General features: G+C 38.6%; 1 protein-coding gene across 7 annotated transcripts in view; it reads left to right on the forward strand.

Annotated features, from left to right (window-relative positions):
* LRRIQ1 (leucine rich repeats and IQ motif containing 1) overlaps nucleotides 1-15,004 on the forward strand; it is a 165,697-nt gene that overhangs the window by 127,552 nt on the left and 23,141 nt on the right. For 5 of the 7 annotated variants that reach the window (XM_029079406.2, XM_029079407.2, XM_029079408.2 and 2 more), the window contains one exon: nucleotides 11,069-11,201. In XM_029079406.2, the coding sequence (XP_028935239.1) occupies nucleotides 11,069-11,201 (133 nt within the window). Of the gene's footprint in view, nucleotides 1-11,068; nucleotides 11,202-15,004 lie in introns of those variants that run through there. The other 2 variants (XR_003764483.2, XM_039914086.1) reach the window with 2 other exon arrangements.

The raw sequence follows: 15,004 nt of genomic DNA on the forward strand, positions 1-15,004 counted from the left end.
AAGGTCACCTATACCATCATGAAGTCATGCTGCTTCTGGGCAGATGATATGGATGGTGAATACCTTTGTCATTCCTTTCTGGATTGCTCTGTCTGAACTGATTATCTTAGACTAATCACAATGCTTAGCATAGAGTAAGCATTTAATAAATACCACAGTTTATCTCCTCAGTGTTCTGAATGGTGAGGAATAACCTGGGTAAGTGTTTTTACAGGAGTTTGTCTCCATGCCAAGAGTCCTTTCCCGATTAGGCCCTCTTTTCCCTGGCTCACTCTCCCTTCTGCATCATCTATTCACGTCGATCTGTGATCTTTGAATACTTGATAGTCACCCCACCCCTACCTATGTACATATCTGAGAATTATATATTTTAAATTACCTATTTATTCATGTTGTCTTTCCCCCTGCCCCCTCACACCAGCCTGACTGTGAGCTTGTTGTGGGCAGGGAACGTTTCTGCTAATTCTGTTGTATTCTACCCACCCAAGCACTTGATACAGTGTTCTGTGCATAACACTCAGTAAATACCATTCATTCATTGATTGATGCTCCTAGATTTTGGCAAGAATGCCATCAGGTTCAGATGCTTTGCCGTATTTTATTGCCCTGAATGCTGTAGTGACTTCATGTTGGAAAGTTTTCCCTTGTTTGGTAAGGCCTCAACTTCAGTAGTAGAAGGTGGGTGTTTGTGAAAAAGGTGTCATCAGATCAATCCATTTCTGGTGATGCAATTACATGGGAAAATACTGAGTGCATAGAGAGCAAATATGTAAATGTCCATTAGAAACTCAATTCTAAGCCCTTCCAGTGCTTTTGATGAATCTTTCATTTGATTTAATTAGTCTGCCTCAGCAGAAGAATATTTATTATTAGCAAAAAATATGGAAAACTGACATTCTAAAACTGTTTTGTTTTTCCTCTGGCATGAAAAATATTGAAAAGAGGTAATGTTTCAGTTATTCTTTGAGCCTTCCATCCTTCCATGTCTTGACTTTGGCTTTACTCCCAAAATTTATCTTTCTAAGCTCTGGTCCCAACAATCTGGATCTTTATTCTTAAATCATTTTTCTTAGCAATTAATTTTCTAGATATATTTGAATAGATTTAAGAAGAATAGAGATGTTGCAAGTCCCATACAAATAGCCTTTACAGATTTCCTGGTTGTGTGCCAATACTCTCAGCCTTCCAACAACACAGATTGGAATAGTTAACCAGGAAGCCATAAACAGCCTATCAACAAGTATTTATACAGATGTTAATGAAATTAAAATTCTGTAAGTGTAACACTTGTGCCAAGCTCCAGTTTTATGTTTGCTTCATTTGTTGAGTATGATGCAATAACCTCTCAAAAAACACAATTGGAACATTTATACTTTTTAATGTAAATCATTTTTTCAGAGTATTCTCAGTAGATACCATGTACATGAAATCAGGAGTCAGTCCAAGTTACTAAAAATATGTCATTCTTATTTTCTTCAAATGTAAAAAATGTTGCATAGAGTACTCCACTTCTTCCACTATCTTCTAAAAAAGAATGGACTAATAACCTTAGTGAAATTAACATGGGTTGACATTTGCAGGCATTAAAACATTTCAAGGGAAAAAATAAAAACTACAGAAAAAAGATATCAAAATTGAATAATGTAAATAATCAACACTCTTTAAATATTACATAATATTAATTGATGGTTAATTCTTTGCTCCAATTGAATGAAAAATGCTAAACCAACTTTTCTAATTTTCTTGCAACACATGTTAATTTGATTTTTTAAATATGATTTTTATGAATAAAAGTAAAAATCATTTCATTAATGAAAGGGAATTCATTGTCCTTGATGGCACTCACATAACTTGTATACTTGCATTATCCACTTTGTGTTACTTTTTTTTACTCTTTTCACTACAGATTATCCAAGTATTTATGCTAATTTCAGATAATGATTTGATAAGCTTTCCTTTTTTTAATGTACAAAATAATTGCTTTAAATTTCCAGTCCATCTTGGCATTCCAGATTCTTGGGCCAATTTGATTTTGATTTTTTTAACCTGAAATTCCAATACAAGTATAGTAACATCCATGAAAATAAAGAAACAGTCTCAGTGAAACAAGCAGTGCTTCAACAGTACCCTGAATATTTGTCCACATGATCTTTACAGAGGGATGGTTTTTGAAGCAGGAATTGAAATGTGGAGTAAACTAAGAAGTGTGTGTAATAGCGGTGAGATAAGGCAGGAAATAAATCACAAGCTCTCCTTTTTCCCTCCCAAAATCATGAAGGCTAGAAGTGGCTCCACTCTCATAATGAATAGATCCTCAAGCAAGAATCTTGTAGATCACATTAGCAATCTCTTTATTAGCCCTCCACCACTCTGGAGGATAGTCGAATAAAAATAATCTGCCTAGCAACATGTGAAGACATGATTTTCACACCAACACGTAATGAAATAGTCAGTTAAGGTAGAGAAGCAGTGGGCCTAGTGGTTAGAACTCAGGCCTGGGAATCAGAAGTACCTGGGTTCTAATTCTGGCTCTTCCATCTGTCTGCTGTGTCACTTGGGCAAGACATTTCACTTCTCTGTGCCTCAGTTACCTATCTGTAAAATGAAAATTAAAATGTGAGTCTCATGTGGAACATGTCCATTCTGATTGGCTCATATCTACCCCAGTGCTAAGCACAGGGCCTGGCATTTGATAAGTACTTAACAACTGCCATAAAAAAGTTAGCACTATGAAAAACAGTAAAGTTCCTAGATATAATACTGTTCTACAAACAGCGGAAAAAATATGCTCCTGGTTTACCTGAAAAGATGTTCCCTCAACATAAGTACTACTGAAAAAAATCCATGGGATTTCAAGGCACCATCATTATCAATATCTCCGAGAAGAAAGGGAGAGCACTGATTGCAAAAATTATCATGGGAAGCCCCTGCTCCATAGTGCTAGCTCGAATCTAGCCAGAATTCTCCTGGGAAAACTTCTGAAGAACATTCTTAATGAGGCTTTCACAGAATTACAGTGTGGTTTCTAGCCACAGTGTAGTACAAAAAACATGATCACAGCTTCATGTCAGTCAGTTAATCAGTAATATTTATTCAGCAAGGCATTGCACAAGGAATGGTACTAAAAACTCGGCAATGCTTATGATACAATAAGTAGACATGATCCCTGCTCTTTAGATGGGAGGATGAAGAAAATGGAGAAATATATGCACTTCACCCAATGCCTGTCACATAGTAAGCCCTAAAACATTATTATTGTTATCATCATCATTATCATCATTAATCACTGTGAGCAGGGAACATGTGGACTAACTGCCGATTTCTGTTGCCGATTTGTACATTCCAAGCGCTTAGTACAGTGCTCTGCACATAGTAAGCGCTCAATAAATACTGTTGAATGAATAATGCTACTAATGTATTGCCGATATTACTATTAATAATAATCAATGGTATTTATTAAGCACTTACTGTGTTCACAGCACTGTACCAAGCATTTGGGAGAATACAACAGAATTGGTAGACAAGTTCCCTGCCCACAATTATTAATACTTCTTAAATAGTAGTGTATGTAAGATATTTGCATAAGTGCTAAGGGAGGTCATGAGTGCTTCAGGGAGTTTTTAGAACGATAGTATTTAGTTACATAAATGTTGAGGTGACATTAGAAGATAAAGTCTGGGGGAATAAGAAATGAACTAGGGAGGGATTCCCAGAGGATTTCAGGGTTTTCAGAAGGGCTTTAAAGATGAGAACAGGTGTCAAATGTGGCAGATTTGAAGGAGTGAGAGTTCCTGGAAGTGGCAAGAGTCTAAGCGAGGGATAGGCAATGGAAAAGTTGAGAATTAGGCTTTGTGTCTAGGTTTGCTTGAGAGAAATGAAGAGTGGCGACCGAGGTACAGTGGGAGTGGGCAGGGAATGTGTCTACTAACTCTGTATCTACCCCAGCAGAAGGACCTGGGTTCTCATCCTGGCTCCAGCACCTGTCTTCTGTGTAACTTGGGCAAATCATTTAGCTCCTCTGTGCCTCAGTTATCTCATCGTAAAATGGGGATTAAGACTTGGATCGACTATGTCCATCCTGATTACCTTTTGTCTACTCCAGTGTTTAGAACAGTGCTTGGCACATAGTAGGTACTTAGCAAGTACCATATTTTTTTTTTGTTGTACTCTCCCAAGCACTTACTACTTAGAACTTGAAAAGATACAAGATGGAGTTGAGTACAGTTTCAAGGTTGCAGGCTTCACAGACATGGATGGTGGTGTTTCTTAACTGAGATGGGAAAGCTAGGTGGAGGATAAGATGTGGGAGGGCAGATGAGGTGTTCATTTTTGGACCTGCTGAACTTGACATGATGAGTGGATATCCATACAGGGATGTTAGCGAAATAGACAAAAATCAAAATCTTAATGCCCTCGGGTTTCGGGGGCCAGGCAGTTTCTAAACATTCTGGGTGGCCTGAAAAGTTTGTCTTGCAGCAGCCTGTAATTAGGACTTCCCAAGTAATGCAGTGAAAGACCATACAGCTGGTAATAATAATAATAATTATGGTATTTGTTAAGCACTTACTATGTGCCAAGCACTGTTCTAATCACCGGGATAGATACAAGATAGGTTTCCCTCATGAAGCTCACAGTCTTCATCCCCATTTTACAGATGAGGTAACTGAGGCACCGAGAAGTTAAGTGGCTTGCCCGCAGTCACATGACAGACAAGTGGTGGAGCCGGGATTAGAACTCACTTCCTCTGACTCCCAAGCCCGGCTCTTTCCACTAAGCCACGCTGCTTCTCTACTGAGACCCCTGTCTGACTCAAACTGCTGAATGCAAGAGCGAGAGATTCTTTTACCATGCACTAAGATACATGAATGCAGCACAGAAGTAAAGGGCAATACTTGCACAGGACTTCCTGGAACAGGACTTCCGTTTGCAGTAGTCAGGCTTGGTAAGAGTTGTGATCCCGAACACCCATTCTTTTAGACTCTGAACTGACTACGGAGTGGAGAGATCAGGAGCTCCGCTCCTCCAAATCCGCCCTCTACCAGGAGCATCTGAGTAGGAAAGAACATCCATATCTGTGACCCCTCTACCCCTGTAACGGAGGAACATATGCTGTTCAAGTGCTTGATAGACTGTATTGTACCAATACACTTAGTGAAGCAGCATGGCTCAGTGGAAAGAGCCCAGACTTGGGAGTCAGAGGTCATGGGTTCGAATCCGGACTCTGCCACTTGTCCGCTGTGTGACTGTGGGCAAGTCACTTAACTTCTCTGGGCCTCAATTACCTCAACTGTAAAATGGGGATTAAGACTGTGAGCCTCACATGGGACAACCTGATTACCCAGTATCTACCCCAGTGCTTAGAACAGTGCTCTGCACATCGTAGGGCACTTAACAAATACCAACTTTTTTAGAGAAGTAGCGTAGCTCAGTGGAAAGAGCCTGGGCTTGGGAGTCAGAGGTCCTGGGTTCAAATTCCGGCTCTGCCGCTTGTCAGCTGTGTGACTGTGGGCAAGTCACTTCACTTTCCTGGACCTCAGTTATCTCATGTGTAAAATGGGGATTAAGACTGTGAGCCTCACGTGGGACAACCTGATTATCCTGTATCTACCCCAGCGCTTAGAACAGTGCTCTGCACATAGTAAGCTCTTAACAAATACCAACATTATTATTATTATTACCAGTGGGCACTCAATAAATACTATTTTTACTCAAGTATTACTACTCTCCCTCCATTACTGTTAATACCAGTACTTCTATTACTATTACTACCAAAACTACTGCTATTTGTAATGCAGGATCCAAATCTCCAGTCTGCTCTCTTGCAGAATCAGAGAAGTTAGAACCAAGTCTGAATTGAGTCCCTAGTCAGAGCCAATGTAGGATTATCAACTATTCAATTAACCAAGAGCATCTGTTTGGCTCAGTGGAAAGAGCACGGGCTTTGGAGTCAGAGGTCATGAGTTCAAATCCCAGGTCTGCCACTTGTCAGCTGTGTGACTGTGGGCAAGTCACTTAACTTCTCTGTGCCTCAGTTACCTCATCTGTAAAATGGGGATTAAGACTGTGAGCCCCACGTGGGACAACCTGATTCCCCTGCGTCTACCCCAGCGCTTAGAACAGTGCTCTGCACATAGTAAGCGCTTAAGCGCTTAGAACAGTGCTCTGCACATAGTAAGCGCTTAACAAATACCAACATTATTATTATTAAGTGCTTAATAGACTATAATAGAATGTATAATAATGCTAATAATGATATGTGTTAAGTCCTTACCATGTTCCAAGCACTGTGCTAGTATTGTACTAGCATTGAGAAGCGGCGTGGCTCAGTGGCAAGAGCTCGGGCTTGGGAGTCAGAGGTCATGGGTTCTAATCCTGGTTCCATCACTTCTCAGCTGTGTGACTTTGGGCAAGTCACTTAACTTCTCTGGGCCTCAGTTACCTCATCTGCAAAATGGGGATGAAGACTGTGAGCCCCACATGGGACAACCTGATTACCTTGTATCTCCTCCAGTGCTGAGAACAGTGCTTGGCACAGATTAAGTGCTTAACAAATGCCATCATCATTCTTATTATTATTAGGGTGGATACAAGAAAGTCAGGTTGGATCCAGTCCCCTTCCCACATGGAGCTCACGCCTAAGAGGGGGAAAAAGTATTCAATTCCTATTTTACAGATGAGTATACTGAGGCACATAGAAAATGATTTGCCTAAGATCACAAAGCAGGGAAGTGGCAGAGCTGGGATCAAAATCCATACCACTGACTCCCAGGCCCACGCTCTGTCCTCTAGGCCATGTCATGTAGTAGACATGATTCTTGATCTCAAAGAGTTTACTATATAGCAAGGAAGACAGACTCTAAGATGAAATGACAATAGGAAGAAGAGATCAATAGAATACAAAGATATGTACAAAAGTGCTGTGTGGCTATGAAAACCAAGTGCTTAGTTGATATAGAAATGCTTAAATAAGTAAGGGGGAATATAAGACAGGAGGTGAGAAATTAATCAGGGAATAACACTGAATATTCTGATTTTGGGGCTGGGGGGAACGTTTTTATATTTAATTGCAAGATATTAACCTGTCTAAAGCTTTAACTGTATATTTTATTATCTGTCATTAACCACAGAAATAAAATCATTAAATTCCATTATTCATTCATTCAATCACACTTATTGAGCACTTACTGTGTGCAAGATATTAGCTAAGGATCCTCAAAATCTAGTAATACTTCCTATATCATACCAGGTGCTGCAGTACTTCAGGGGCTCAATAATCATTCACCTCTAAAAAAAAAAAAATAAAAGATCAACAGTTAATTACCCCCGATTTGGAGTAGGCATTAAAAGTTAAAGCAATCCTTTTTTTTCCCAAGATCACCCATCACTTTTTCCTGTAGCATCCTCGCTGTATCCTACAAAGTTACTTTGTATTTATAGGGTGTTATTTCTGGGTAATGCAAAGAGCATTCCAAACATTAGCACAGTCTTTCTCACAACTATCCACAAAAGGGGTATTGTTTTTCTTCTTTTATTAAGTCAGTGAGGAAGTAATTGGCTTGTCCAAGATCACACAGCAGATGAGTGTTGGATCTAGGGTGAGAGCATATTTGCTCTAATGTCTATGCTCTGTTTAATGAAAAAACAAACTCCAAAACTTGTGAAAGGAAATGAAGTTACCTGAAATTCACACAATCTTAATGGAGTGTGGTTCATACCTTACTAATGCATGAAATGACATTAATAAATAAATACTTTAATAAATGTTCCTAACCAAACTTGGCAGGAATTAATCCATTTGAAAGACTCCCTAAATGGAATCAGGATGGTAAAAAGAATAAGAGGCTTTCTGTGGTATTGCTACATATGCTCCCAAATGCCATAATGAGGAACATGCCTCAGTAGACTTTTTAAATGCTTTGGTCCCAGCTTACTCTTCTTTTTTTTCTGTTTTAAGTCTTTCAAACCTTCACACAGGGCCTCTACTCTAACATGATGGCACATGTCAAAAACAAAACAAAAAAAAACACATTGAGAGATTCTGGAATTCAACTACACTGTCTACATGATACTTTACAAGGGAATTGATGGGGAAAATCTACAACCCATTCGATAATCTGCTGCGGCTACAATAATATCAAATATATCTGTGTGAATGCAGTGATGTATTTCAGTTTTTTTTGTTTTCCTAATATACTCTCTTTACAGAATACATATAATGTGTTTTTCTACCCTAAAAACAATTTATATAAAGTTTAAAGTAAATGTAAAAACAGAAATTTTTAGGAAAGAAAACATGAAGTGATTGAATAGTATTCTTAAAGGACCTATTGGAAAATCAAAATCTGCTTAGTTAATGGAAAGAATACCAAACTATCCATTAACACATCCAACTACAATAAACAATCAATATAATTTCTCTCTTATTGCCTTTCTTATAATTATCTTTCTTGTAATTGAATTCTTATGGAAGAGTTTTGCTGAACCCAAAAGTGAATTAACCCGAGAGGTACTGAAATTTCCGGTGAGCGGGAGTTTGTGTGGTTTGCATTGTGAGCGAACATGTCGACTTGCTTTCAGAAATTCCTTTACTTGGATTGAACCACACACCTGGCAGGTAGGGAAGGATTATGTTGGAAGCAAGGTAACCTCTGCTACCATGGGCCTAGGAGTTAGAGGACCTGAATTCTAATCCCCAATCTGCCATTTGTCTGCTTGTGACCTTGGGTAAGTCACTTCACTGTGCTTCACTTCCCTCATATGCAAGATAGGGATTCAATCAATGCCTGTTCTCTCTCCTACATAGACTGTGAAACCCATGTGGAACTTGATTATCTTGTATATACACCAGCTCTTGGTACAGTACAGCACATCGAAAGTACATTATCATCCTCCCTCCCATTCTCTCGGGCACTAGGTCATATGGTCTTGTGGAAGGAGTATGGGTTTAAGAGTCAGAGGACTTGGGATTCTAAAATCTGCTCTATCAGTTGCCTGCTGTGTGAACCTTGGGCAAGTAATAGTCACTAAACTTCTCTGTGCCTTGATTTTGTCATCTGTAAATGGGAGATTTACTACGTACTACCTGGAAGTCCCGTAGGGGACAGGGATTGTGTCCTACTTGATTGGCGTATATCTACCCCCGCATTTAGAAAGTGCCTGACACGTAGTATGCGCTTAACAAATACCTTAGAAAATAAAAAGAATGAAAGAAAGAAAAAATTGGACCATTACTGTAGTGGTCTCTTTTCCTTGTCACCTGACAATATGAATAATAGGCCTGGACCCATAACCTTTTGGAGGAAAAATGGAAAGGAGAAGAGGAGATGAAAAGAAAAGAAGAGGAAAGGGAAGGAGAGAAGGCTACCACGTTACCGATAGCTATAGCTTCCCTGTCTAATTGTTCTGAGAGAAGCTGGTCCCTTTATTATCGCAGCAATGGTTCCAATCAATGAATCAATCAATCAGTAATATTTATAAAGCACTTATTGTGGGCAGAAAACTATAATAAGCACTTGGGACTATACAATATAACAACATAACAGAGTTGGTAGACATGTTCCCTGTCCAAAACGAGCTTACAGTCTGGAGGGAAAGAATGTCCCCTCCATTTATATGGAGTTAGGAACCTGTGGATTGCCTTAAAATCTTAATTGTCCAGTTCCAGTTCCAGCATCTTTTTCACTGGTTGGGATGTGGGGTGGGCAGGAGGGGAGTGAATGTATTTATTTCCATTTTTATGGAAAAGTACACATTTGAAATAGGTGATGTTAAGGTATAGGAATGTTTATGTCACTTTCATAAAACTCAGTTTGGACTCTTCAGTTAAGGTAAAGCATTATATAAACTTGTAACTCCCCTTGGAAATGCATGGACTGTCATAGCAGGGTTTTTATATTTTAAATTTCTATAAAGAGTCTGTGATTGTCATGGACATTTGAAAAAGGATATCTCGAGATTTATTGAATGAGAAATGATTCTGCCCTTTAGGAGCTTCCATTTTAAATAGCAAGATGGCACTCAAAACAATTTTTCAATACAGGAAAAATAGGGAAATATTTACAGCTTAATAAAGAGAGTATTTTATTTTTTGCTTTTCATTAATGAAGAAGAATATATATTAGAAGATGGAGAGCAGGTTGGAGAAAGGTGAAAAGCAACAAAAGTTCTGAGTGGGGGAAAAAAAGGAGATAAAATCTTGTATTCTTCCTGGCTCAAGGTGAGGAAGGAATGGTTAGAGAAACAGAAATAGAGAAGGAAAATTTAAGCCATCCCTTCATAGGTCAGAAAGACCTACTGGGAAAGAATTAAAAGGGAACAAAAAGAATAATGATTTTCATTCATGAAATAATTGTCACAAAATAACATGGCCTTGGTAACAGTTTTCATATTGCAGATAACCATGTTTCAAAGTGCAACGTATTTTTTTTTGTGTGTGTGTAACAATGATCTTGACTTTTTAGCTGAAGAAATTTCAGCCCACTATGTGTGTGGGTGAGTTTGGATTGAATTGTTTGGTCTGTTGGTTTTTTTAAAAATCTGTGATTGTTTATTTTGAACCTTGTAGAACTGTTTCAGTTGTGAGACACAAACAAGGGTTTTAAATGAAATTACAGGTTGCTATTAGAAGGTCTGGACAACAAACAAAAAAATTGCTAAGATATGAAAAGTAGGTGGGAAACAAAATCATTCCAGAATTACATAACTTCTGATAAAGGAAAAAGGAAGAATTCCTCAAACCTCAACCACAATAACTGAAAAATGGCAAAATACACTGAACAGAATTCAGTGGTGCTGGGTAAAACACAGATCTATCCTGAAGCATTTCAGATTTTTATTTAATTTTCAAAAGGGGTCATGTCTCGTAATGGGAAGTAAAGATTGTAAACATAAAAGTGGTGTATGTTAAACTACGTACCTTCAGGAATGAATTAACAGTGGATGTTTTTTAAATTATATTTTCTATCTCTTCTTCCTTTGAATACACTATATGACCTAGCCTCAGGTTCTTGGCTACACTTTGGTCTTTTCCAATAACAGTATAATGTGAGTTTATATTCTTCCTTTTCAGCTCAAGAAGAAGAAGCTGTCTGTATGGAATCAACTTCAACTGAGAAAATAGAAAGGAGGAGAGAATTTACTTACCAATGGCTTCATACGCAGGTTGGTGGTTATGAAACAACCAGTTCCAGAAATATGAAATGGTGAGGTCATTTCCTTTAAATTAGATTTTTGTACTGTAAATACATCTTGTAAAGTGAAACCTAGGTTAATTGTGCTTAAGCAAACACTGCTTTATAGCCAAAGGCTTACAAACAACATTGCCAAGCTCCAGAAAGACCCCCATAAAGAATTGATTTAATAATCTTCATATCACTGTTCTTTAATGAGGTAGAAGACTGTTATTCCAATTATAAGGAATGAACAAATTAAATACCTGAAGAGTCAAGCTTCAAAACAATAAGTCTACCTATCTTCCCTGTAGAGTTGGCAAACATATAGGTAACTGTTATGATTTTGGTGTTAAACACTTACTGTGTGCTGCCAGGCACTGTACTAAGTGCTGGGGTGAATTCAATCAATCAATCAAGATAACAGGTTGGACACAGTCTCTAGCTTATATAATAATAATAATAATGGTATTTGTTAAGCGCTTATGATGTGCAGAGCACTGTTCTAAGTGCTGGGGTAGATACAAGGCAATCAGATTGTCCCTCATGGGGCTCACATTTTTTAATACCCATTTTTATAGATGAGGTAACTGAGGCACAGAGAAGTTAAGTGACTTGCCCAAGGTCACACAGCAGACAATTGGCGGAGCCGGAATTAAAACCCCTGACCTCTGACTCCCATGCCCGTGCTCTTTCCACTAAGCCACGCTGCTTCTCTGGTGTTTGCGGTTTAAATTCAAGGAAGAAGAGGTATTGAATCCTCATTTTACAGCTGAGGAAACTGAGCCATGGATATGTTAGTGACCTGCCCAATGTCACACAGCAGGCAAGTGGCAGAGCTGGGATTGGAACCCAAGTCCTCTGACTCCCAGGCCCATGCGCTTTCCAGGAGGCCATGCTGCTTCTCTGGACATTCCAAGCGCTTAGTACAGTGCTCTGCACATAGTAAGCGCTCAATAAATACTATTGAATGAATGGACCTGGATCTTACCATTAGTAAGATCATATTAGAAAACAGAGCAAAGACCATCTCCTTACCACTGGCTTTAAAGTACTCCATTACCTATCCTTCTCCTACCTCATCTCTCCTACTACAATCCAGCCCCTACGCTTCTCTCCTCTAAATGCCAATTTACTTGCTGTATTTCCATCCCCACAGCACATAGGTATATATCTGTAATTTATGTATTTATCTGTAATTCATTTATTTTTTATCAATGTCTGTTTCCCCCTCTTGGCTATAAGCTCGTTGTGGACAAGACATGTGTCTGTTATATTTTTAGATTGTACACTCCTAGAGCTTAGTACAGGGCTCTGCATACAGCAAGCATCAATAAATATGATTGACTGAAAAGACAAATATATAGTAGGAATATAAAGTATCTGCCCATAAGAAGCTTCTAACTTTAAATGATAATCTATTTATTAATTGCTCACTATATGCCAATTTATATTTATCAATTTATATTCATGGCTGTCTCCCCCTCTAGACTGAGAGCTCATTGTGGGCAGGAATGTGTCTGTTGTTGCACTGTACTCTCCCAAGTGCTACTCTACCAAGTGCTTAGTACATGTTTTGCATAGTGTAAGCACTCAATAAATACAAATGAATGTACCTCTATCTCATATCTCCACTGACCTCTCACCCACAACCTTCCTGTGGCCTGGAACACCCTCCCTCATCAGACCTGACATACAATTACTCTCCCCACTTTCAAAGCCTTATTGAAGGCACATATTCTCCAAGATACCTTCCCTAACTAAACCCTCATTTCCTTTTCTCCCTTCTATGTGACCCTTATTTACTCCCTTTATTCAACATCCCCTCAGCCCCACAGCACTTAGTAAATATCCATAATTTATTTATTTTTATCAATGTCTGTTTCCCCTTCTTGGCTGTAAGCTTGTTGTGGGCAAGGCATGCGACTGTTACATTTTTAAATTGTACTCTACTAGGGCTTAGTACAGGGCTCTGCATACAGCAAGCGTCAATAAATATGATTGATTGAAAAGACAATATATAGTAGGAACATAAAGTGTCTGCAGGTAAGAAGCTTCTAACTTTAAATGATAATATATTAAGTGCTCACTTTATGCCAAGCACTGTGCTCATGCTGGAATAGATACGTGATATTCAAAATAGATACAGTTACTGTCACACTTAGGGCTCAAGTTCCAAGATACCTAAAAAACTCCAGAAATCCTCAGGACTGGATTTAAGTAGTTATAATAGGAGCAATGCTTAGTTTATTGTTAGCAAAATTCAAGAACTAGTAAAAAGTTAAATAAATCCCAACCCCATACATGAAGGACTGGAGTAGTGAATCACCACCCCCCTGCCACCCCCCGTATTTTCCATTTTTAGGGAATGTAGGAACATAGGACACAATCTTGTATTCTTAAAATGAATAATAACAGAAGGTCATATGGAATATTCTTTGAGGTACGGTAATGGTCATTCATTCATTTAATTGTATTTATTTAGTGCTAACTGTATATAAAGCACTGTCTTAAGCGCTTTGGCACAATATAATAATAAACACTGTCCCTGCCCACAACATGATCAGTCAAGATAATTTATAGGGTGCATAGCTACTATGTCAAATGCACACTGATAGTTTCTGAAAGTCATGGCACTCCAAATTAAGGAAGAGATTGGGCTAGTGGAAAAGAGGACTGGTCTAGGAGTCAGAGGATTTGGATTCAAATCCCCCCTTTTCCACTTGCCAGCTGTTGGACCTTAGGCAAGTTACATCACTTATCTGTGTCTCAGTTTGCTCATCTGTAAAATGGGGAGCCAATACTTGTGCTCCCTGTTACTTAGACTTTAAGCGCCATATTAGACAGGGATTAGGTCTGACTTAACTTATGTCTACCCCAGGGGTTTAAACAGTGCTTGACATATGCATTGCCCTTAACAAATGCCAGTATTATCATTTTTACTATTAATAGTAGTAATAATAATAATAATGGTCCATGTCTGGATCTGAGAGAACACAAGGCAGAGGCACCATAGGGTGCAAACTTTCAACTCCCAGGACCAAAGTGGCGTGAACATAATAGTAATAATAATGATGTTGGTATTTCTTAAGTGCTTACTATGTTAACCTGATGACCCTGTATCTACCCCTGCGCTTAGAGCACTGTTCTAAGCGCTGGGGTAGATACAGGGTCATCAGGTTTTCCCACATGAGGCTCACAGTCTTAATCCCCATTTTCCAGATGAGGTAACTGAGGCCCAGAGAAGTGAAATGACTTGCCCACAGTCACACAGCTGACAAGTGGCAGAGCCGGGATTCGAACCCATGACCTCTGACTCCCAAGCCCGGGCTCTTTCCACTGAGCCATGCTGCTTCCATATGCATGCATGTTACATCCCGAGTAACATGCATGAAAGTATATTTATTCTTGGTAAGATATTATTGGTTATGGCAATGTGATCTTTGTGAATGTTTTGTGAAGGGTCATCATTTTTAAGTTGCCTCTAAATTTTCCCAACAGGTTATTGAATATTTTTTCATGAAATGATGTCGTTCTACCAAGATAAATTACACATGTTAACCCAGTAATGTATCCCACTGTATAACTTGATTATGAACTACTATTTGATGAATGCAAAAATCTCGTGCAATATGTTTATAGTTGTAAACTTAAAACCAAAAGAAAATACTCAAAAGTTAAACATGTCCAAGTTATGCTGATCAATTGGTTACACTCATGTATGGTCAATTATTTTCTGGTCATTTTTTTAATGGTATTTGTTAAGTATTTGTTATGTACTTATTGTGTGTCAAGCACTGTTCTAAGCGCAGTATCAGGTTGGTTACAGGACTCAC

This window comes from Ornithorhynchus anatinus, chromosome 14 (assembly GCF_004115215.2).
Source record: "Ornithorhynchus anatinus isolate Pmale09 chromosome 14, mOrnAna1.pri.v4, whole genome shotgun sequence".
NCBI classification, from domain to species: Eukaryota; Metazoa; Chordata; class Mammalia; order Monotremata; family Ornithorhynchidae; genus Ornithorhynchus; species Ornithorhynchus anatinus.